The sequence below is a fragment of the Paroedura picta genome, chromosome 1, assembly GCF_049243985.1.
Source record: "Paroedura picta isolate Pp20150507F chromosome 1, Ppicta_v3.0, whole genome shotgun sequence".
Lineage (NCBI taxonomy): Eukaryota > Metazoa > Chordata > Lepidosauria > Squamata > Gekkonidae > Paroedura > Paroedura picta.
The window spans coordinates 119153234-119178641 of record NC_135369.1 but is presented as its reverse complement, the minus strand read 5'-3'; the positions used below and the strand labels follow the sequence as shown (position 1 = coordinate 119178641).

Sequence of the window (25408 nt, the reverse complement as noted above, 5' to 3'; positions counted from 1 at the left end):
TAGGCTGCCTAAGGAGGTGGTGAGCTCCCCCTCACTGGCAGTCTTCAAGCAAAGGTTGGACACACACTTTTCTTGGATGCTTTAGGATGCTTAGGGTTGGACTAGATGGCCTGTATGGACCCTTCCAACTCTATGACTCTATGATTCTATGAGTGAGACAATCAGGTATTTCCTACATGGAGAGGCGATTGTATGGTTAAGGTTTGCAATTTCAGAAGGGAGGAATGCTTTTGTCTTCTGTGTTCTCTCTCTCTCTCTCTCTGTGTGTGTGTGTAGAGGAGAGTGCTACATAGTCCCCACCCCACCCCCATCCCTGTCCCAAGCAGCTGTTTCCTCCAGAGGAACTGATCTCTGCAGTCTGGAGAGGAGCTTTCATTCTGGGGGTTCTCCAGGTCCCACCTGGACATTGGTATCCCAAAACAGTGACACCCTCCAGCTGGGACCTGGAGATCCCACTTCTGGGGTTTCTCAAAGCATGAAGAATATTTCTGGGGTTTCTCAATGGTAAGAAAGTTGAAAAAGGCTGACATAGAGGCAGTAATTGAGAAACCCCCTGTAAATGCTTTGCCATGTTTGTAATATACAACTTTGTTTTATTTACTTTGATATTAAACTGAAGAATCTACTGACTGAAACGTTTTCAGTTCTTCAAGCAAATGTTGCTAGCAGTTAAATATTTTAATTGAAGGAACAAACTGACACATTTATGAATTATTTGTTTATTGCTATTAGCAATTGCTGCCATACAGCATTTCTCTTTATTTTTCACCTGGAGCCTGGCATCCCTGTACCTCCATGGGATCAAAAGCCAGAGAGTCTCCCCTCCCAAGTAGCCCTTTTCTCCAGGGGGACAGTTGCCTGGAAATTCCAGCAAATCCCCAGGTCCCAACTGGAAATTGGCATCCTGCAACCTCTCTGGGGCACTATGCCAGAGTTCCCCCCTCCCAAGCAAGCCCTTTATTATTATTATCATAATTATCATCATTTTATTTATATTCATCTCCAGGAGCCTGGAGATGAGTTGTTATTGCAAAGTCCCCCCTCCAAAACAGCCATTTCCCCCTGAGGAGCTGATCTCTATAGTTTGCTGATGACTTCCAACTCCAGGAGATTTCCAGGCCGCACCTGGAGGTTGATGAGCCATGAGTCAGGAATGTTCCTTGCAGTTTGGACGCAGGCCCCCGAGTCCATGGGTGAGCACGAACTTTTGCCATGCAGCCAGCCCCCAGGAAGTCCACAGTGCAGGTGTGCATCCTAGAGCCTGTTGTTTCCCTGGGTGCAATGGGCTTTGCCTCTAGTACATACATAGAGTAAACCCATCCTATAGACTTTCACGAGAGCTCCTGAACAATTTAATGGAGCCTTTTGACTTCTTAATGTATTGAAGGACAGCTGACTAACCAAAACAGCAAGTAGAGAAGGTTGCTTATGGGCCTTCAATGAACTGGAACTACTCAGACTAAGAAGCCTTATCTTACCTTTGCCTTATCTTTCCTTCCTTCAGGCAGCTGTCCCCACACTCTGGTGAATTATTCAAATCCTCCCCCCCCCTCCGTAATCTCTGAATGTTTAGGAATTCTTCTGATAGCCTCAGTAATGGTGCCAGTATGATTCTGTGCTTGGATTCACAAGGGGAAAGACAATTTTTGCCTATTTCCACTCTCATTGTGGACCCCCAATTTGCCCCAATGCTGTTCCCAGCAGTCATTGCCTAAAGAGCAGCATTTGGGGGAGTTCAGTGGGCTACATCAGAAGGTTTCCATTCCTTTGACAGAAGTGGCTTTTAGTAGAAAAATCACCATTGAATATGAACCTGTTTTGTTCTGAAGGGGTTTGGAAAACAAAATAATAAATGTTCTAAATCATTGGATTTGCTGCAGCAATTTCAAACATTTATTAAGACACAGACTACATGGGTTTCCCAGCATGTTTTTAAACCCTTGGCCTAAACTAATTCCAAGACACTCTTACCACTGACACTGCCTAGCACACGATAGACTGCCTGTAGCATACGATACACATAACAGCAATCTGTGCAGTCTATCTGATGAGCATTGCATCAGAAATACACAAGGGTCATCAGTGACAATCTCTTCCCCTACATTAGTGCTCCTTTGAAAACTCTCAGCTCTCACCATATTCATTTCTTCTGCTGTAGAGGCTGAGAATTTCCTGCTACACTTCTCCAACAGGAGGACTACAGGCTTTTAAGAAATATTCACCAAGTTCTTTTTTCTGCAATAATTCACCAAACCATGACAGTGATAGAATGGTTGCAGCTGTTATCTGAAGGGTTTTTTAAAAGAAAAAATCTGGATTAATTCAGTGTCTTCCTGCTTTGTGACATCCTGTAATTTAACCCTTCTTTTCCCCATTAAATAAAACAATAATTTTAAAGTTTATGGGATCCCTTAGCTGGTAGAATGTAGACTTGCCACTAACGGAATCACAGATTTGATGTTTGTAATCTTTTCTGCTCTAACACAGATTCATCTTCTCCAGGCCAACTGCCATGGAAAAGAGAGTTTGGTATTAGGTGGGTTTGTGGAAAGGCTGAACAGGTATCTGGAGAAAACTGAGGTAGATGTGAGCCATTAAACTGAAGATCAGTCCAAGCAAGACTGAGAGGCAGTGCTGGGCAAAGCTGCCAGAGAACTGAGGAGACAGCTTGTTTTGTATAAGGCTGCCTTCCCCCTGAAGAAGTATGTTCATTCCTTGCCATGGTTGATAAATCTTAGCTAACAATTGGGCTCTTTTCTTCCTCAGCTTGTAGCACTTTTTCTCTGCTGACTGGCCCTGCTCTGATCACATCCAGATTAAATTACTGCAATATGTTCTACAATAGACTACCTTTGAAAACTATACAGAATCTTCAACTGGTTCAAAATTCAGCAGCCTCACAAGGATAGGATACAGGAATGGCATCACCCCTGTGCTGAGATTCTCACTAGTCCTAATGGCCTTGGGGCCTAGGCACCTGAAACTGCCTCCCCTCATACTGTCCAGACCCACAATTAGAACATCCTCACAATGCCTGCTTTCTGTGCCCCCACCTTCAGAGGCATATAGGAACATGGCTTCCTCAGTGACAGCACCTTGCCTTTGGAAAAACTTCCCTCTTGAGGTTCACCTGGGTCCAGGTGTCAAGCTCAAAACATATTTATATAGGCTTTCAACTAAGGGATTCCACCTTTTAAAAGTTGTTTTTATAGTCTGTTTCTTACCTAAGGACTGTTTTTTGACCATATTTATAAGATGGTTTATTTTTCATGAGCATGCAACAAACAGGGGAGAGTACACAGACTAAGCCGAACTAAACAAAAGAAGCCAAGCTATGCGGGGATCCAATCGATCTAATCAAAGATCGATTAAAATATTTTTAATGTTCAATGAGTGGCCTAAATAGGATTTCCTGAAATGGGGTCTTGTGGTTGGCCTCCCATCTTCGTTACAGCTTCCATTATCAAGCATCTTTCATACCACGATGTGGCACTGGTAAGATTTTGTTAAAGGACTCATAAGAACATACTGAGTATATAAGTTGTGGCAAATAGCAAGGATAATATTTTGCTTTGCAAAAATGAATTTTGTTATTCAAAATTGTTGTAAAACATTCAATAAAACTTTAGTATAATTGACACTTATCTCACTGTTTAAAATAAGATATTCAATACAACACAGCTGAATTTAAAATATTTTAAGTAGTACATTGGATCCCAGCACTGCCTGGCTTTTTTTGTTTGATTCGGTTTGTTTTTCATGGCTCATTTTTATGCTATATTTTATTTCATGAACTGCCTTGAGAGGGTTTCTGGAGGTTTCTAGAAGCAATCTATTACTCCTCCACATAAAGAGCCAGCTTGGTGTAGTGGTTAGGGGTGCGGACTTCTAATCTGGCGAGCCGGGTTTGATTCTGCATTCCCCCCACATGTAGCCAGCTGGGTGACCTTGGGCTCACCACAGCACTGATAAAGCTGTTCTGACGGAGCAGTGATGTCAAGACTCTCTCAGCATCACCCACCTCACAGGGTGTCTGTTGTGGGGAGAGGAATGGGAAGGCGACTGTAAGCCGCTTTGAGTCTCCTTCAGATAGGGAAAAGCAGCATATAAGAATCAACCCCCCCCACTCCTCCTCCTTCTAAACAGTGCCAATGCACTGATTTTTTTGCTTTTTTATGAAGCACTATAAATTACAAAGATCATTAGTTTTGGATTGTACATTCACTGTTAGATTGAACCTGCAATTTCCTAATTTATATCAGCCACAAAGGGCTATGAATTGAGGAACCAATGTTGTACTTCTTTAAAATATGATATATAGGCAGAGGTAACATGCACAGCTGATTTTTTCAAAATTTATTTTACAATATGTAAGATACTAAGTATATGTCACGTTATTGGTATGAATGCACCAGAAATCTTTCTTAAAAAACAATCAAATAATAAGATGTTGTAGTAATACATCCTTCAAGGAATCCTCTGAGCTACGAAGAGCTGAGAAGCCTGACGACGGGCCTTAGAAGTAAACAAGAGAAAAAAAATCATTATTATAGTAGACAAGCATTACTTTTTCAAGTTTATACCCTGAAAAACAAGTAAAATAGATTTAATAAAATGCTTTTACAAACCTATTGCTTTGGGGAGTTTTTTTCCAAAATGGAAATGTATATATTCATTGTTAAGAGTATTTTAAAAGCTTTTCAACATACACAGCTGAAGAAGCTAAGCTTTTAAACAGTTGTATGAATAATCAGTTGTCTCATGCAGAAACATTTTTGTACGATACTACTTGATTGTCATTGTCATGGCAAGGTGGAAAAAAGGATAGGCATTAACTTGCCAGAAGAAAAAAGCCCCAATTTAGTTAGCTTCCACATAAAATACGTGCTGCATGAACAATTCTCATATAGTTACTGAGGATATACAGTCCACATGAAGTTTCTGAAATTATGCCAATCAGGAATTCTGCTTTACTATTCATCTTCTTTCCCACCAGAGACCTGATTTTCTGCCTTTTAAATGTACCTGGAGGACTATATATGCACAGCAGCTATGGCTGTTCCATGCATACTTTCTTGTGGGGTAGGAATCATAATTCTTGTGTTGTAGTAAATAGCCTAAGAATGCTATTGTATTCATATTCCATTGGAAGTAAGTCTCATTCAATTTAGCAGGGTACACTGATGAGTTAACATGACTGCAAAACTGACAACATACTAGGGAAGAAGAGCAATGTTTGTAGCAGAATATGTAGTGAATATTTTGGAGAGGGAAAGAGGTGTTGCATTCCTACCTCCACTTTCCAAAAGGCACATAAAGCACAGAATATGTCAAATAAAGTATAGGGATGGTACAGCCTTCTTGTGAAAAAAGTTGCCTAATTTTATATTTACATGCATATATTTATGCATTTATGCATAATTATGTATTTAATCTAATGGATTCTTATGAATACTTACTTCCTTTTCCTCTTCTGACAGCACACCATCTATGGCCACCACTTGGTACTGTTTATGTTTTAAGCCACCCGCAAATCTCCGAATCAACCTCAGATTGTAACCATCAATGCCTTTTAAGAGTTTTTGTGTTTCTTGTGGAGGGCAGCCTGGATCAAATACTAGCAGACACAAGCTTTTGTTCTTCCTTTCTTCTATTCCAAGAATAGTGCGACTATGGCCTCATTTTAGAAACAAAACAAAAAAGTCAAAAATACTTTTGAAAAATGCATGTATTTTTCTGCTGGACACATCTGAATTATAAATCATTCTGGGAAATTGTTATACGTGGCGTCTCGCCCACATCTATGGGACTGGTTCCACATGGAGGATTTTTTCCCATTTCAGCCACCCAACTTGTGGGCTTCCCCCTCCATTCTCACATGTCATCTTCCATCCCTGTTCAAGTTGTGAACAGTCTGTTCTTTTATATAAAAAAGACCCTGCAAGGAATTTCCCCCCTTATGTCCAAAAAGGAAAGTATGCTTTCTAGGGTTGGGGGGGAGGCGCGGGCATCAGTGTGCCAGGGGGCGCTGCTCCCCCCCCCTCCGCGGCATAGTGCTGGAAGCCGTGGGAGCAAACGGCTGCTTCAGGCACCAAAGCGCCCAACCCTTCTGTTTGAATGGAGTTTCAATGCACTGCCTAAGTGTTTTAATGGAGTTATGGGTGTCAGGACAATGAAATAATGCAATTACTCAAGTATGGCAATACAAAAACATGGTCATGTGAGGGGATAACTACACCAATGTCTTGTTCAGTCTGGCACTGACAGAGATCCAAGATTCAGGAAGAAATAAATTAATCACAGTGAGATTAGCGGGGAGTGGGTGTGAGGAGATCTGCCCCAGTGTCTTGTTCAGCGCTGACATTGAACAAATACAGGTGTTCTTTTTCAAATGTCATAAAGAACTGTATTATTCTTGAGCAGCACAACACATCAATTTTTTACGAGTGGAGAATTACTACAACAGCAAGACAGTGAGTGGAGGAGCGACATTCAATGCTATAAAAGGAAAACCTAATAATGGTTAAAAAATACCCTGTGCCATCTGGAATTTCTGCTGAAAGCACAAATAGACCAACAATTAGACCAATAACATGATGAATATGGAAAAAAACCTCTTTGTGTGAAATCAGCCTTGGTCTCATACACCAGCGGTCCCCAACCTTCTTGTGGTCGAGGACCGCCTCCAGGGGTGGGGGAGAGCCGGTGGCCCGGGCCAGCGTGCCAGCTCCGCGTAAACGTGCATGCGGTTACCACACATGCACGTTATTGCCACCAGGTGGCACTAATGCACATAGTTGCAGTGTGTGTGTGTGTTTTTGCCAGCAGGGGGCGCAAATGCGCATGAATGGCAGCTCCGCGTGTGCACATTTGCGTCGCTGGTGTGCCGGTGGCCACGCCTGCCTCTTCCCTCCCCCTCTCGCAGCGAGCAGCTAGCTGGGCTGCGAGCGAAGCGGCTGTTTCGTTGCAGGGGGGGGAGGCAAGCGTGGCTGCCGGTGGCCCGGTACTATGGCCTTGGCGGCCCGGTACTGGGCCGCAACCCAGGGGTTGAGGACCCCCGTCATACGCTATAGTTCAGTTATAAAGAACCAGATTCTTTCATGTACATGGAGCTCAGCTTTTATTTGAAAATTATGCTTTACTGAATTAAGACAGCCTAGGACAACAGATGAGCTTTTGAGGGGGGAAACTCCACTTTTACAGGAAAAGCAAAAAAAGCTCATTAACCTCTGGGAAAGATGTAAGCAGCCTTATATAACTTGGGTTTCTTCTTGTTGCTGAAGTAGGATTTATAGAACACCCCAAAAAACAGGTAAAGGAAATAAAGAGTACTGATGGCTATTTTTGAAAATATACCTTGGTGTTGAAGATAGATTGGAGGCTTGGATGTACACACCACCTTTGCATTGTTTTCCTTGTCTGAATTGTAGTAATTCATCACCCACTCGAGCAAGCGAGGGTGCGTTCCTAATGGGCCAGTTGGCTCATGAAAGTCGACTATTTGACACCTATAAGGCAATTTCAACAAAGCCTGCATAAGCAGCTGACAAAATATTCTATCTGGGATATTTCACTAGTGTATTGATTCCTGAAAATTCTACTACGGCTTACATTTAATCAGTCCTTCAGGGCCATTGCTTATTTATTATTAGTAAAGGTATCCCCTGTGCAAGCACTGGGTCATGTCTGACCCTTGGGATGACGCCCTCTAGCGTTTTCATGGCAGACTCAATACGGGGTGGTTTGCCAGTGCCTTCCCCAGTAAGCTGGGTACTCATTTTACCGACCTCAGAAGGATGGAACGCTGAGTCAACCTTGAGCCGGCTGCTGGGATTGCACTGCCAGCCTCATGGGCAGAGCTTTCAGACTGCATGTCTGCTGCCTTACCACTCTGCACCACAAGAGGCTCATTGCTTATTCCCAAATAGTAGTTCTTCCTGGTTCACCCTAGTACTAGAGAAACAAATTGCACCAGAAGCTTCATTTTCCTTGACAGTAACATTAGAGCAGGTGTCTTGAGACTGTCAAAAGTTGAAGCAGTTCTCACTCACAGACAGCCTACTGAGAAGTAGCAGAGTGACCCTAAAATAAATGGGGTGGGGGAGAGAGCAGAGGATTAATGACAAGGATTTATCTAAGGGGAAGGGATCCTGGCAACAGATTTGTTGATTGGTACCATAAGATTTTCCAAGATCTCCCCGAATCCAAACAACATTTGTCTCATTATGTATTGATGTTGTAATAATTTTGAAAGTCTGACACGTTTACACAGGAACAATTTGAATCTGAAATCCTACATAAAAGGTGCTTATAGAAAACAGCAGCATTAACTACCGTGAAGTCAACATAAATTATCTTTCTTTGGATTAACAGCACTTACTTTAGGCTGAGAGAAGTTAAAAGTGAATAAATTTCACATGCTCCTATCCATGCCTTAGTGCCCTGCAGTCTGCTGTTGAAATGAGAAGCTCCTTGAGGATCAAAACCTTCTTTCCAGGAATTTTCAATCAACCACTGAATTTTTGGAATACAAGGAATTGATTTATGATCTAAAAATTAGGAAAAAATATGTTAACTACAACAACAAGTATGTGTCTTTTAAGCTATAAATCAGTAGGATAAGCTACAGCATGGGAATGCAACTCCCGTAGTTACATAGGCCAGAATCAGTCTTGACTGGAGGAGGATAGGTCCGAACTAGGTCGTCATCCGGAGTCGCCCCATGAGTGTCAGGTTTTGCATGCCAGGGATTTGACTTAGAGGACAAACAGGTACAGTGAAGATCACCATCTCATTCTACAAATAAACTGCAAAGCCTCAATTTGCTTCAAGGGTAAAAGACTTCAACCCTTCAACCTCTATTTGATTGTGCTATTTAAAATCAGGCTCCCTGTTTTGTTGCTAGTATCTGTAAGGAATTCATGCCCCAGGTATCTCTTGGCACTAGCTTGATAACTGCCCTGTCTCCTATGGTGTAGCTTCAATGCACCCAGATGTGTTGATGCTGCTGAGCTGGCCCATGCTCAAAGCTGCAACAAATAGAGGACAGGGGGTTCAGCAATGCTTGCTAAGTCTCAAAAATGGTACTGGGAAATGCAGGCCATACCATGTGTTGGTGACTACATGTAGGCTTCCCAGGCTATATGATGTGAACCCACATGCTAAGTTTGAGAGCTTGTGTAGTATACTAGCTAAAAAGGGTGAGACAGCTAGCCCATGGTTCAAGTATCACTAGCCCATGGTTCAAGCCTAACCTTGGTAATGGGGTACACTTGTGTACCCCCCCATTCCTTGTGTACAGAGATGTGAGGCAGAAACTTTATAGATGAAAATATTTATTGTTTCATAAATTAAACAATGAATGGATACCATTGCCAATATCATTCAAGCTTGGTGTTTCCAGAGCTGTAAACGTTTTTCTAGTGATCACCCCTAAACATTTTGTGTAAGACTACATGTATGGGTGGGGAGATATGACTTAAGCCACAGTAAACAACCAGCTTAGGGATTCGCCTGCATTTCTGTGTGCTGGTCAAATCAAATGCAATGATAAAATTTTTATCTATAGGTTTCCTCTCACATGGTGCAAAGGGCACTGTAATCAATCTACTGTAGAACTAGAAAGTAATGCAAGTGATGCTACAGAAAGTAACTCTGCAACTGATGGAAGAGAGCAAAATAAACCCTGTTAAAATAAACGTAATAGACATAGTATATCATAGACAGTTCCCTGGGTATCCTGAAACTGCAATGCATTTCTATGAAAAATTAGTTTACCTTTCTATGAAAAATTAGTTTACATCAAGCTCAATGAAACCAATGAGTTTAGACTTGAGTAACTCTATATAGGATTGCCCTACCAGAGGCATCAATCCTCTATGGTCTTTAAATTTAACAAATATAATTTTAATAAAATTATTCCCACAAAAAGCTTATTTATATGAACATTTAAATCATACCTAATAAATGGCTTTTCCTAATCAAATCTTTCAGATCATTTCTTGTAATATAAAACAATATGAAACTCATCAATTTAAAATGCTGCTTACTGTTTATCAGTCAAAATAAATATGCTAAACCAGCACACACTCTGTTCAGGGCAAAATATGACTTTTCCCAGTTCTTATTTTGAGGAAAGGCACCATCCTACATGCTTACAGAAAACTAAATGTCAGGGAGAAGGATTCTGGCCTAGTCTTTTTCCTGACATCGGACTTTCCAAATGAGGCCCCACCTCCCATCTAACATGTTGCAGACCAGGAACAAGCATTATTGTGGTTTCTGTGTAAGAATACTTCATATTGATAGTAGTCTTTTTTAATAGTTAGTATATACTATACAAGGCATAGAATAATAAGATAATCATGAAATAAGAGGATAATGGAATACCAAGACCTACAGAGTTACAGCACCTCTGGGAGAAGAGGGTTACCATAGTGACAGTTGTTATTAGAGCCCTTAGAGCAGGGCCTAAAAGTCTCAAGCAACACCTGGACATTCTGGGCACTGAGCAAATACCAGGTCAGCTCCAGAAGACAGAGCATTTCTTGGAACAGCAAGAATCCTGCAAAGGTACATCAGCAATTCCAAAGAACTTGGATAGCTCCCAAATTGCAGAACACCACCTACCAGTCTAATAGCTGGCTGTAACAATTTATAATAGCTATTATTATTAAAATATGTTATTTTAATATCCTATTCCACTGGTACCTGAAGTTCTGCTAATAAGGTTCCTATGATTTGTAAATGAATACTTCAGGCCCATTTAATGCAGCACACCTGAAAACATCGTGGGCGTTGCACTTACTTTCACTTATTTGAAATATTTCCCTTTTTTGGTTAATGGAAGTTGCTTTAGACCAGGTCATACCATTGATCTAACCCAGCACTGCACTCACTGGCAGCACCTCTCCCTCATCTTTGGACAAGAAAGTGTTTTCCTCATTTTGTCTATCCAGGATCCTTCAAGTGGAGCTACCAGGAACTGGATCCATTTTCTTTTATATGCTCACTCTGTCAAGATGGATCATTACAAGAGCACATTCTGTCAATAGGTGTGTTACAAGTCAAGTCAAGTAGCATTTATTGGCATTAAAAAGAGAACCATAACATAATATGCAATTAACAAAAAGTGCTATAGAATTCAGAGATAAAAGCATATAACTAATACTTGTCAGATTGAATAATTATAGCATCATGAAGGAACTTTGGTACAGTTTCTGTTATTTCTTGATCTGCATTATCAAGGTGAAAAAGAACCTTAAGATAATTGGGAAATTCTGCTAAATGTATTAAAATAGAACCTAAACATTTAGAATGGAGCATCTGGTAAAAAGGGCACTGAAGAAAAGCATGAGAAACAGTTAAATATGATCCTTTGCACAAGGTCAAAATCTACTGGCGTAAGATACACCTTGATATCATCCAGTTAATATAGCTGAAGGGAGACACTGAATCTAGCCAAAGACTCTACATGGAGTTGGAATGAATATGTGACCCACTCTTGACACTAATCCTAAATTGAGTGGGGAGCAGATTTTGTTAGCGGCCTCACAACGATTTTGTAGATCTGAATCCAGTAAGTTTCTAAAAAGCCTCTGTTTCAGAGAGCAGAGAAAGAGATTCCAAAGATAAATGCAAAGTTCTTAATTTGGACTCTCTACAAATTAACCAATTAGAAAATTAATATTCAGAAAGCAGCTGGTAAGTATAACTAGAAGGGTCAGAATTAAAATGAAGATGTAATGAGTACTTGAAGGTACTGAGCCGTACCTTGGTTACCTACAGATTGTCCACACCCCAAACATAAGGCAGAATAAGGTACACACACTGGGACCCCCCCCCCAAGATTTTCTGCAGGATATTAGATTGAATTTGTATTATCAATAGGTGATTCTGTGAACTAAGGCAGATTGTAAATGGTGGGCAGAAGGGACTGTGTCTGAGCTTGGATCTTGTAGCCCTTTCTTGTATGCCCATGGAAGGTGAATTTCTTCCAGGCCAGACTGACCAGAGATTCTGGATTTTTTTTTGGGGGGGGGGTGCATGATCTGGACATGAAATTGGGGTCATTGTAGGTGAGCAGATAGTTGTGAATTTCCTGTATTCTGCAGGAGGTTGGACTAGATGACCCTGGGGGATTCCTTTCCACTCTATGATTCTAGCTTCTATTGAAAGGGGCACCAGGTGTGTTAAAAGCTGGCATATAGGGCAATACAATTTGATACCAAAATGCATACCTTTCAAGCACTCTTGGTAGGTGCTGTTTCTCAGGAGAGAAGAAAGCATCATCTGAAAGTTCCTATAACCACAACCCCAGCCTTTGTCTCCTAAAGAACAATGGTAGTGATCCACTCCCATAGAAAGCCAGATTCGTTTTATGTCTTTAGATTCTTTGGACTCACTTCGATAGTAATGGCCGAGCACTTCGGTAATGCCTGATTAAAGAAAGCACAAATGGGGGTAGGGAAGAGACAGGTACTGACAATAGGTAAATTTGTTTATTGCATGGGTTGTTCTTTTCTCCCACAGTGGTAATAAAAATTTAAACCAGTAAAAATAGATAAATGTGACATTAGTGGTAACTACCATTTGTCAATAATACTGACACCAGTGCAAGTAAACACTAAAGCCACAGAACTTTTATTACATTTTAGATTAGCAGGTGTTGCCAACAGCCTCTACAATACTGTGAAATTCTCAAGGGAACCAATATAGCCTAAGTGGGTAACAGGAGATAGGATCTGAATCTTTCTTTTAGAATCTAAGCCAAGGTGGACTTTAATATACTTTACACACTAGAGTGCAATAAGTGACTCTAACCTTTTATTTATTGCTTATAATGGACTTTTAAGACCATTCTTTCTTACTCAGGCTCCAAGGCAATATAGCACATTTGGAAGCAAGTTTCACTAAAATCAGCAGGACTTGCTTCTAAGTAAATGAACTGGAAGCTATCATACTAGATAAATGGCAAATATAATAGATGATGATTATAAAAACATAAATCACAACTTCTATAAAGGGCTGCAAGTAAAATATGGATTTTAAACTCCATAAGCATATGCCAGTAAGAGTGATAAAATGGTCAACAAAAGACCCTCTACTTGAAGCTAACAGCAAATGCATAATAATACCATGTCAAGTTATTAAGGAAACAACAAAATCCAAAAACGAAACAGCCAAGCAAATATCCATCCTGTGCTTCAGAACCAGAATCCCATAGCTTGGTACAGCTATTCAAACAGTTCGCTCACTTCAGGACACGGTCAATGTATTATCATTGACACTTAGCATTACATTAAGAACTCATGAAAACGTTCATGAATGACCCTGTCAGTATTACACAGGGAGACCCAATAACGTGCTGAACTCTGTGATGATACTAAATGGGGATCATAAAAAATACGCCAGACAGCTGGAGTCTGTTTTTACTATTTACTATTTACTGAACCAAACCTTGTACCTGGAAAACTAAACGGCATATATCTTGAGGCCAAAGGGCAAAAGCATGTTAGAATATTTAAAAACTTTGATGTGTGTTTTATCTCTTGGCTGATAAATTGTCACCAAATCTGGAAGAACCCACTCAGTAAACTCTAGCACTACTACATTTAATAAGGTTTATAAGAATCACCATGTCTATACCAGATCTTGAGGCCTGTACAATTTTATTTGTCTTGACAGATCAGAGAACCAGACATTTTTCTAGCATATGCACACATATCCCAGAACAAGACAATTCTTAATCAGCATTCGCTGTTAAGAATTGCTGCTTGTTGCTTTAAATCAAGCTTCTGAGGCAGTTCCCATTCTCTGCACTACTGACCTGAAGTCCGTGTCTTTCCATCATCATGGCCAAAAGCAAAAGATTCCATCATTTCGGCTTTTCTCTTATGATACTCGGCAGGCAGCATTCTTCCCTGAGCTACTTCCCTTTCCATGTTCTTCAACGACTGCTGTTTGTACCCACCAGAACCATCCAAGCCATATTGTCTCTGTTAAGCATAAATTACCATCGTTTGTATGAATATTGCACCAACAAACACACAATTTAAAAGGCACACTATATCAGTTATTGACATGAGTAAGCGCCACTTCATTTAATAATTCTTTGTAAAACGAAGCCCTTATTTTTCTACAGATTCCATTCAACTGAAAGTGAATTTTTAAGTGAGAGGGTGGGGGGGGGGTAAATTATCCGGGGCCATCATAAAACCCTCACTGAAAAAGCCTGAATTGGCATTCATATTCAGTCTCTCTGTGGGCAGCAGCTGCCATTTGTCCATCACAACAAATATCAATAGTTACCTGTGCCTAGCATATCAAAATGACCCACATTACATTAATGAACACAACACACATTTTTGAATTCCTGGATGATCTGGATATATTATTAAATCTTTTTATTTTTCTCTAGTAAATAAAGATCCTTTTACAATGCCACCTTGTGATATTCTACTTTACAACAGAAGCTGACCTGTTCCTGATTTGACTTTAGACTAATATAACCTGTAGTCTTTTCCAGTTACTGAACGCTGGCTTGATAGGATATTGTGAAATACCGAAATTTTGTTAACTTCTGCTCAAGGAATTCATCTCACCAAATAAAGATGAGTTAATATTGGAATTGTGTTAAGAAATGGCTACCTGTAACATTCTTATCCTATCTGAAAAGGATTTCTGAATACCTGTAGGACAATCCTTTTATAAGGTGGACATTTGGGAAAGTTGTAAGTAGGGGCAGTCTAAAGGCCCAAAACCAAGAGTACAAGCCAGCCAGCGCAACATGATGCCTGGAGATAGCTCTGGACTGAGGGCTGCCTTCACCTTCCCAGTGCTCCAGGGGAAAGACAGAGGTTGAAATAGCTGAGAGGAGCCTCACTCAACTAGACCAGCAGCAGGACTGCTATGGCAAGCTCCACTTGGGGACAGTTGAGCCAGAAGGGCCAGCTTACTGGAAGCAACGGGAAGACAGGCTTGCTGCAAGGCAAGAAGGGCCCAGAGACCCAGTAGCCCTCTTGTTATCCTGTCTGGTTACAGAAAGACATCAGAGATGGATGGGGCAATAACGAGGTGGTGGCAAGGAGAGGATATAATGAGGGCCACTCATCTCTTGGGCCAGGGCTTGGCCAAAGCACCATCTGGGCGGAACTTGGTCTGGGATGGGTGCCAGTTGGGGATTATTTATTTATTAAGATTTTTATACAGCTCAGGGCAGTTTACATAGGATGTCATAAGGTAGATGAGAGAGCAGAGCTTAAAAGGGAGACTCCCATGATGGTCCCGGAGGAGATGGAAGCTCAGCTCAAGGCTGTGATATCTGCTGCCTGTGGACGAAAGCAGCAAGGTGAAAGGACTCCCCCTGCTTCTAACTGAAAACTAGGGAGGATATCAGGCTCATGTCAGGATGGCAGAGAGGTGAGTGGGCGAGATTGGAGAGGAAGAGTGGCACACATGAGACATAACTGCCAGATTGTGATAAGGTAATTCATTGTTTTCTGGACAAGACTGTAACAAAGATAAATGAGCCAATCAAAACATAGTTATTTCATTCAGGTCAATAAGTGGGAAGGCCTGCAAGGCATCATGGAAAAGAAGAATACCTTGGAAATCCCATCCCTCAGAGTAGCGATCCCCAACCTGTGGGCCGCGGACCACATGTGGTTCTTCGACTGATTGGACGTGGGCCCCAAAGGACGCCTTCTCCCCCCTCCAGCCCTTTACAACACACTTCATTGTTGTGGCGTGTCTGTATCTTATTTTGAAGGGATGTTTAAACATTACCATAGCGATCAGAGAGCGCTAGGGCAGTGGTTGAGAGTAGAGGAGTAAATTACCCCCCACCACCGGGCCCCAGTAAAAGGCATTGAGTGGTCCCCAGCGATAAAAAGGTTGGGGACCACTGCCTCAGAGGACTTTTCAAGGGCCTGAGCAGGCCAATCTCACCCTTGCTGCATTTCCTGTAACTGACACTCAGTTCACTTTAAGTGCTTTCTGGAGCATTTTCAGATGCCATCAGGCTTACCTGAGGTTATTTTTTCCCATAACTTACAAAGCTGTTTTTTGCATATCTGTGGAGCCCTTGAAAAGGAAGCTGTTTATGAATGACACAGGCTGCGGCCTTCACTATTTGCATGGGAACTATCATACTAAGTGCTATGCACTTTCAGGATAACATAAGGTGGCTTCAACTGAGAAAAAAATACGGTTGGAGTTATGAGGAGCACTGAGAATATCTTATAGAGGCCTATTCAGTCACCCACATGCATCCCGGTGAAATCCACAGCATATCCATCTCAGGGACCCTGATCAGGTAGAAATGAGGAACAAAAGTCCACATCCCCAACGCAGCCTGCAGCTCAGATGCAGAATCATCTTACATGAAAACTTATCACAGCAAAAATATCCTCAAAAGAGCAGCTAGACAGAATGATGAAATTGAAGCTTTAATTATGATTTACACTAGCGGTCCCCAACCTTTCTCAGGTCAGGGACCGCCTCCGGGGTGAGGGGAGAGCCGATGGCCCGGGTGCTGCGAAAACGCGCACGCAGTTGCCGCGCATGCACTTTTTCGCCACCAAGTGGCACTAACGCACATGCGCGGCAACTGCGCGCATGCGCATTTGCGTCACCGGCGTGCCGGTGGCTGCGCCTGCCTCTTCCCTTCCTTCTCGCTGCAGGTGGGGGGAGGCAGGCGCGGCTGCCCGGTACCGTGGCCTTTGCGGCCCGGCACCGGGCCACGGACCGGGGGTTGATAACCCCTGCTTTACACTGTTCCCTGGGGAAGCACGGCATGACTGGATGTTACACAGATGTCAAGTTCATATACGAAGACATTTTCAGAGACTTCTGAAATCAGTTCATTACCTCTCTATCAAGAAGTGATTTAACAACAATGAAACAAATAAGCCATCTCTCCTGTAACATTGTGGCTTATTATCAATACATTCGTTTGCAGAGTTATTCCAGTGTAAACTCACTACAATCAAAGGGATTAGACTAGAGTAACTCTGCACATGATTGCACTGTGGAATCATAGAATCAGAAAGTTGAAAGGGACTCCAGAGTCATCTAGTCCAACCCTTTGCACAATGCAGCAATTCACAACCACCTGCCCACTCACAGTGACCCCAATTTCATGCTCAAGTGATCCTTCCACCAAAAATCTCCAGAATCCAGACTGGCCTGTAGGAAATTCCCACAGTGTCCATCAGCAATTCCTTGTGTATGCAAGGAAGGGCCACAAAAGACAAACACTGGCACATCGCTTCCTGCCCACCCACTAACAATCTATGTTCATAAAATCAGCATGTCTGTCAGATGGCTATATAGTCTCTGCTTAAAAACTTCCAAAGGGGGAACCTGATTAAAGAAATACAATCTTTGTTCCACTGACTACTACCAAGAGCTTAATAAGCATCTACCAGATCTGCATGAACACAAGTCGTATGCTGCACATGTATAAAACAGCATGACCTCTCTACTTCTCTGGAAACAGTAGTAACGTAAAAATCCATAGCAAATAAGGCATCTAATACATCTAACAGTTAGACCAGTGTGATCATACTTGCAGCTTTTGAAAATCTTCTCTCTCTCGTCTTGCAGCTTCTCTCCGTTGTCTCATTTCTTCATTCTGGATATGCTGCGCCAATTCTAGATCATGCGAGTTTCTTCCTATCATTTATACCATTGAATAAAACAAAAGAGAGTGCCAATTAATAAAGTGTCACTTTATCGGTCTGCAGTAGGGATGACAAGTGACCATCTGCTGTTTGACTATAATGAAAATATTCCAGGAATACCACTGAGTGGATGTCTGGAAACCTTTTGAATATTTCTAGTAATAAACTGGTGCAATAACTACTATGACTTTATTTCCATGTAAATCTCACTACAAAAAATATTCTGATGACAGACTTACTTCAGTGTACCAGTCAAGAGTTATACAATGAGTAATTTAAATATACATAAACTTTACTTAACAACGTAAAAAGTTACAATAATCACTTTAAAAGATTGGTAATGAAAATATTAGCATGTTGATATTCATTACTGTACGGGCAGAAACAAGGGTACCGAAAAAAGGCATGCTTTACAGTTATTAAACTAGTCAACCGTATTTTTGACCAGTTGGACAAGTTTTGACCACTTGTCTGTTACAACATGCTATATTTCACAACAGAAATTCTATAAGATTTCAGAAATCTGAGAATTTCTGAAGATGCACATTAGAGATATTCACAGAATCATATTACATTAATATTATATAAGACATTTTCAAAAATTTTCCTAGAAGAGCTGTACAACATTATCTTGGTACCACTGCTGTTCTTTTTTCTTTTTCAATAGTTTTAGAAGAAGATAATAGTAATTAAATTTCATGTTAGGGGATTTTATTTTTCCCCTTATGCAAACAAAATCAAAAAGAATGAAAGCATGTTTTAAATCTGTCATTAAATCCTAAGTGTCAGAATCTTTTAAATCAAAATACCGCAAAGTACCTTGCATATTGTGGAATCTTCCCCCTTACCTTCTAAAAAACTGGATTCCTCCAAGTGCAATTCAACATGTTCTTGTAGAACTGGATAGTCAGTACAAACTAGGGAACACATTGGACATTCATACAGCTCTTGATCATTGTCTGAGGGAAAGGGGGGATCAGATTAAGTGCACAACTAGTCAGATTATCATGTTAACAGAATGTTTTCTTTAAATCAGTCGCCATATGATATCACCCCCTGCTCAGAGGCCAAAAAAGGGATTCCAGTATCACATTCAGGGGGATTTTGCGTCCAGTAAACATGAATAGGTAAAAAGACATCCTATGCACATTTATGTAAAAGAAAGCCACGGCGAGCAGGGGCTGGGCGGCCCCTCCGGCACTGATTCGCCGGGAGGAGGAGGAGGAGGAGGAGGAGGAGGAGGAGGCCCGCCTCGGCCACGCAGGTTGACTGCAGCACCACCCGCCCGCCCGCCCGCCATGGCCCCAGGGACCGCGGCCGAGCGTTCAGGGGGCGGCCAGAGGCGGCGCTCCGGAGCCCGGCGCCACGGGGTCGTCTGGGGTTGTGACTCACCGCCCGCGGAAGAGCTCCCCTGGAAGAGCATCGCCCTCTTCGGCGCCGGCGCCGCCACCTGCCTGGGGGGCGAGAGAAGCAGTCGCGGGATCCGAAGCGGGCCGAGCAGAGTCCAGACTCCGGGAGGGCTGCCAGGGCCGCCGCAGGAGAAGCGGCGCTGCTCAGGCTGAGGCTCAGGGAGGGGGGGAACTGTATCGCCCACCCTGGAAAGACCGCTCGCCTGCACAGGAACTGGCGCTCTCTCCCCGCCCTCCTGAGCCCTGACCCTTTGCTTCAAAACAAAACCGGAGCGCGCCCGCCCGCCCGCCGCGTTTCCTGGAGTCGACGCTTCTCTCGGTTTTGTTTCTGTTCCGTTCAAAACGGAGCCTAGTGCGCGTGCGCATGACGCACCACCGCCTCCCCGTACTTCAGAATAGGCGTCTTTAGCAGTTCTTGGTTAAATTCAGGCTCCTTTGCTTTTTTTGCAAGCCCCCTTCCCCGCGACGTCCCGCTTTGCTTCAGATGGCCCCGGGCTCCCCTCGGCCTTTGTCTCCCATGCCAGACGTTCGATCTCCGGGCGGGCAGAAGGGACGAAAGAGCCCTTTGGGATGCGCTCCTCTGGGTGGTGGCGCGCACCGGAAATCGCTCGTACGCGCCAGGGGTGAAGAGAAGCGTTTGCAAATCAAATCAGAGCGGGGCTAACACTGGGGGCCATTCTGCACAACAGGCAATGTTGCCAAATCTGAGCACTATTAAAAAGAGCTGAGAGCAAAAGCGGCAGGTCTCAGTAACGCACACAGCCATTTCTATCGAAAAAAAGGCTCTCCCACTAGCACTGTTCTTGTAACGCACAAGTTTCCAGTCTTGCCAAAATCGCAACAAAGGAGGCAATATTTTTCTACACTTCCTCCTGCCCCTGGCTATCAATCAGACAGAACAGCCAATTAACTGTTGTGTGCATGCTTCCCTTAAAAAAAAATTTTTTTAACCCTGAAAACACCTGTAGCAATGCATATTTGTTCATTCGATGTATCAGACATACCACTACTCCACTAAAGTTTGGTGTAGTGGTAAGTGTGAACTTTTAGTCTGGCAAGCCAGATTCGATTCTGCACTCCCCCACATGTAGCCAGCTGGGTGATCTTGGGCTCGCCATAGCACTGATATAGTTGTACTGACCGAGCAGTAATTTCAGGGCTCTTTCAGCCTCACCAACCTCACAGAGTGCCTGTTGTGGGGAAAGGGAAGGCAACTGTAAACCGCTTTGAGACTCCTTCAGGGAGAGAAAAAGGGGCATAGAAGAACCAACTCTTCTTCCTCAGCAATCCATGTGTTCAGGACACATCCTGTGCCCCATCAAAATACACATAAGATTAGTGTGTGATAGTGGAAATGGAAGCATTGTGGAATGATGAAATGGGAATACATTTTTTTAAATTAGCAGTCAGGTCAGAGGCTAACAACCAAAACTATTTTCTGAAGTGCCAAAACACATCCTGAAAATGGGGAAACGAGCATGCACTGTTTACATACTACAGAAATTGTAATTGTGTTCAAAACAAAAGCAAGAGACAACGAAGGGGGGGAATCAGAACAGATTGTTGACATCACTGTCTGGACCACAATGCTACCCATGTACAAATGGGAATCCAGAAGGATTTGTGGGAAGTATCTCACTTCCCCCTCTTCCATGAAAGCCCATTTTCCTGCTTCCTTCTCTCCTAGGCTCCTAGTTTAAATACTGAAGATTTCCTGGAATCACAACAGATCTCCCATCTGCCAAGTTCTGCTCCCCTTAGGGATGGCAAATTGAAGTTCTAAAATCCATGGAGGTTTGGGGAGGGATGCAACCTTAGCAGCTGTGAGGCAAAGCATTGCTGAGTCCTCCAAAGGGTTAATGTAACTGGCTCATTCTGTCTTGTGGGTGTTAACTGGACCTTTCTGCCCACTTGGCCCTTAACTTTACTTAGGAATGGGATAAGTGGCTCATCTTGAGAACCTGCAGCCCACAGGATATGAGGGGGAAGTCTGGAGTGAGAAGTAATTTTCTAGAGCAGGGGTCTCCAACCTTTTGGCACATGGGGGCTGCATTAGCATGCCCAGTGCATAAAAAGGGCCATATTTTAAACCAAAATGTAATAAAATTATTAACCTATTATTACCAAAAGTAAACATTCAAAGGTAAATGAAGAAATGTTAACTTTAGTGCAATCCATTTTGGAACAATATATTCCTGTGGAATCCTTTTATTTAGCTACACATGCTTACCTAGTCAGTGTGATTTTTGTGGCTGTTTTCTGTTAGCCAAGGTGTTGATGTTCAAGTCAAGGTTTGTGACACTCTTAAAATATCATGTAAATGTTCATCTGTAAGTCTTGACCTACACTTCAGTTTCACAGTTTTCATCTTGGAAAAGGTTTGTTCACAAATGTATGTGGTGCCAAAAACTGAACATGCCTACAGCAAATTTCTTTAGTTGATAAATATATCAGGTTGACCAGAACAGAAATGTAACAGACTATATTTTCTTTGTAAATGTCTCTGAGATGATCACTGGCTTGCAAACCAATTAATTCCATCTGAACAAAGTTAAAGAGACAGGATGAACAGCAGTAGATGGTGCCTCTTGGGGCAGGAAGAACAGTATGGGTCTGAGGGAAAATAAATGTCCAACCCTTTCAGGCCCATCATTGGCCATATATGGTAATATCACCTGATAATTAAAAATTTTTAAAAAATATTTCAATTAACTCCCACTCAATTGGCAAGACCCTTCTGGGGCCCTCAAGAAGCCTGCTATTGACATTCCTTTAATCATTTCTGGATTTTTTTGAAGCAGTCCAATATATTTTTCTAGATTTCACATTTTCCTGCAAACCAAGGGCTTCTTTTGGGTTTGTACAAAGATCTGTCTTGTCCATTCATAATCACTAGATAAAAAGATATCCTGACTTCACAATTAGAATATAAGACAAGGGTAGACCCATGATACTTGTGTTTGTGGGGAAACCCTCCCTCTATTGCTGGTGATTCCCTTTACAGTTTGTGAGGGAGACCGTGGTGGGAGGCTCCTGAGCCCCATGTCCTCTGCTGCTGCTGGCTACCAGGCATCCTCCACTACCATGAGCTGGGAGGGGGACCCCTGACCCCCTCACTGCCAAGTCTGGAATGGTTGCTGAGCCTGGCAGTCTCCTCTGCCATTGGCCCAATACACTGCAGATCGAAGGCCCAGTACAGCTCCCTAATTGCCACACCTCTGCTACTGAGCCCAGAAACCTTTCTGGGCTGAATGCACTGCCAACACTGGGTGCAAAGTAGCTCCTGGCCTGCTCTCCTGATGGGCTGAATGCACTGCCAACACTGGGTGCAAAGTAGCTCCTGGCCTGCTCTCCTGATGGCCTCAGGACAGCTCCCAGGCTGCTGTGCCACCAATGCTGGGCCCAATGTGGCTCCAGGTTGCAGCGCCACTGATGCCAGGCCCACTTCAGTTCCCAGGGCTTCCCAGGGCTCCCGAGCTGTGTGGCTTGGGAGCTATGCTGGGCCAGCACAGCACAGGGACTACAGTAACCTCTGAAAGTGTGTTCTCTGTACAAACACAAAAATTGCTACTTTCATTTTCAAGATATTTAAACCTATGTATGTATCTCTTCCAGATGTCTTCTACAAATTTGGGGAGCACCTCAAGTGTGTAGAAAAATTTCTTTAAGACCTCACTTAAAGATGTACATTTATCAAGTGTAAGTGTCCTTCACAGCTGCTAAAAAGCTATTGTCTCAGTAATTTCTGTATATGTACATAAGCATAAGAGAACCAGTTTGGTGTAGTGGTTAGGAGTGCGGACTTCTAATTTGGCATGCCAGGTTCGATTCTGCGCTCCCCCACATGCAACCAGCTGGGTGACCTTGGGCTCGCCACGGCACTGATAAAACTGTTCTGAACGGGCAGTGATATCAGCGCTCTCTCAGCCTCACTCACCCCACAGAGTGTCTGTGGTGGGGAGAGGAATGGGAAGGTGACTGTAAGCTGCTTTGAGCCTCCTTCGGGGTAGGGAAAAGCGGCATATAAGAACCAACTCTTCTTCAAATGAGGTCTGATTTCTCTTCAAACTGCATAAAACATTCTGGGTGACCCATGGTCAACTGAACATTCTCAGCCTAACCTATTTCACAAGATTGTACCACCTCCGCCAAGTCAAGCTACTAGCGCCCTACCTGGACCCAGAACACCTAGCCACAGTGATCCATGCAACGGTCACCTCTAGGCTGGACTTCTGCAACTCGCCTACCCTCATCCTTGATCCGGAAACTACAACTGGTACAGAATGCTGCAGCCAGGATTCTCATTAAAACATCATGGCGATCCCACATCCGGCCGGCACTCCAACAACTTGGCTGGCTCTCAGTTGAATTCCGGATTAAGTTTAAGGTTCTGGTAATCACCTTTAAGGCCATACACGGTTTGGGCCCAGTGTATCTGAGAGACTGCCTTCTTGCCTATACCCCCAAAAGAGTCTTACGCTCCGCCGCCTCCAACTGGCTGCGGATCCCTGGCCCCAGAGAAGCGCGTCAGACCTCAACAAGGGCCAGAGCCTTCTCGGTCCTGGCCCCCACCTGGTGGAATGAGCTTCCTGAGGAGATCAGAGCCCTGCCCGAACTTCCACTGTTCTGCAGGGCCTGCAAGAGGGAGCTCTTCCACCAGGCATTTGCTTGAGGCCGACCGACTCAGAACACCTGCTGGTCCCCCCAGACGCCTGCCCATGACTCTCCCAAAGTTACTGTTAATTGTTATTATATTATAATTGTGGTTTTGTAATCTTTTGATGTTTTATTGTAAGTTGTTTTGATGATATAGTCTGCATAATGTTTCATGTAAGTTATAATGTTCTGTGTAACCCGCCCAGAGCTGCAAAGAAACGGGCGGTATAGAAATCTAAATAAATAAACAAACAAACAAATAAATAGTTATGAGAATAATATGAAGCCAAGGACAACAATGGGTTCCCATTAGGAAGAACCACAAAATATAAGTAAAGTAAATAAATAAACTACAACTGGTGCAGAATGCCTATACCCCCAGAAGAGCTCTACGCTCCGCCACCTCCAACTGGCTACAGATCACTGGCCCTAAAGAGGCACGTCGGGCCTCAACAAGGGCCAGAGCCTTCTCGGTCCTGGCCCCCACCTGGTGGAATGAGCTCCCCGAAGAGATCAGGGCCCTGCCGGAACTTCCACAATTCCACAGGGCCTGCAAAAAGGAGCTCTTCCACCAGGCATTTGGTGGGGCTGACTGAGCAATAACACCTACAGGTGCCCCCCAGACTGAGGGAACAAACCGACTGAGGGATTGTCAAGTTATTGTTGAAGTGCCGTTCTAATTGTTCCAGTTGATATTTTGTTGTTATTGTTATATTGATTTTTTATATTGATTTTGATAGTGTTCTATGTGAATGTTCAAAAATGTTTTATGTAAACCGCTCAGAGCCATAGGGAAGGGCGGTATAAAAATATAAATATAAATAAATAAATAACTAAACAATGATTTCATTTTATTAATAGAACCACCCTAAGGCTTTGGCTCAGACTGAAGTTCACAAATCTACTCTCATGTGACCCCCCCCCCCCACTCCCATACAGTAATATCATTTTTTTTTGTACCAACTGAGTCCATTTTTCATGACAGACTTCAATGAGATGCTTGAATGCCTTGTCGGGGACGGGACGAGCTCGATCGAACTTTCTGAGGAAGAGAGTTAATTCCAGTTGTCCAGATAGGAAATAAAGACAAATAATCTCACCTCCAAACCAAAGTTGGAGAGATCTTCCTCCTGCACGCACGTTCTCCGCAAAGCACCCGAGTTTCCCGAAGGACCTCTGACACAAAAAGTTCTTACACGGTTGGGAAGCGGGTTGCGCCTGCCATTCCCCCGCCCCCGCCCAGATGTGTGACGGGATTTGTAGTTTTTTTCGGAAACGAGCGCTTTAAGGGGCATAAGCCCCAAACCCCTAAATACCGAACAGGGCTCGAGATTATTTCATTGTTGACCCTGTGGCTGATCTTCCTGGTTTCAACGGGGATTCTTCAGGGCATGCACGCTTGAGAGATGTTTAAGTAAACACATCTGCTCTCGGGAAGAGAGCATCCCCAGCACAGTGCCTCCTGCCGTGGCGCCCCGCTCGGTGCTCTGTCGGCCCGGGCCCAGGAAGCAAGGCGCACGGCGAGACTGAACGGCACCCTGCCCAGGCGTCCAGTGCCCTCGTGCTCCTCCACGCGCCAGCCGGGTTAGCAAAAGGAGGACGAAGACGAGGACATCCCCCTGGGGCCGGGGCTGTAGTACGCAGACCTGCCCTGAGAAA

General features: G+C 43.3%; 1 protein-coding gene across 4 annotated transcripts; it reads right to left on the bottom strand.

Annotated features, from left to right (window-relative positions):
- Nucleotides 1-4341: 4341 nt before the first annotated feature.
- Nucleotides 4342-25349, bottom strand: ZUP1 (zinc finger containing ubiquitin peptidase 1). Of its 4 annotated transcripts, none has more exons than XM_077301259.1 (10): nt 24850-24866; nt 19077-19138; nt 18533-18643; nt 17570-17676; nt 13829-13997; nt 12240-12437; nt 8381-8549; nt 7357-7508; nt 5460-5677; nt 4342-4515 (listed from the first exon to the last, which is right to left on the bottom strand). In XM_077301259.1, exons 2-10 carry the CDS (start codon nt 19105-19107, stop codon nt 4468-4470), a joined length of 1203 nt encoding a protein of 400 aa, XP_077157374.1. In that variant the 5' UTR covers nt 19108-19138; nt 24850-24866; the 3' UTR covers nt 4342-4467. The 4 variants fall into 4 exon arrangements, with proteins under 4 accessions (XP_077157374.1, XP_077157367.1, XP_077157384.1 ...); XM_077301252.1 differs by lacking the exon at nt 24850-24866 and adding an exon at nt 19483-19697; XM_077301269.1 differs by lacking the exon at nt 19077-19138 and having other exon boundaries at nt 24850-25349.
- Between the last annotated feature and the right edge of the window lie 59 nt (nt 25350-25408).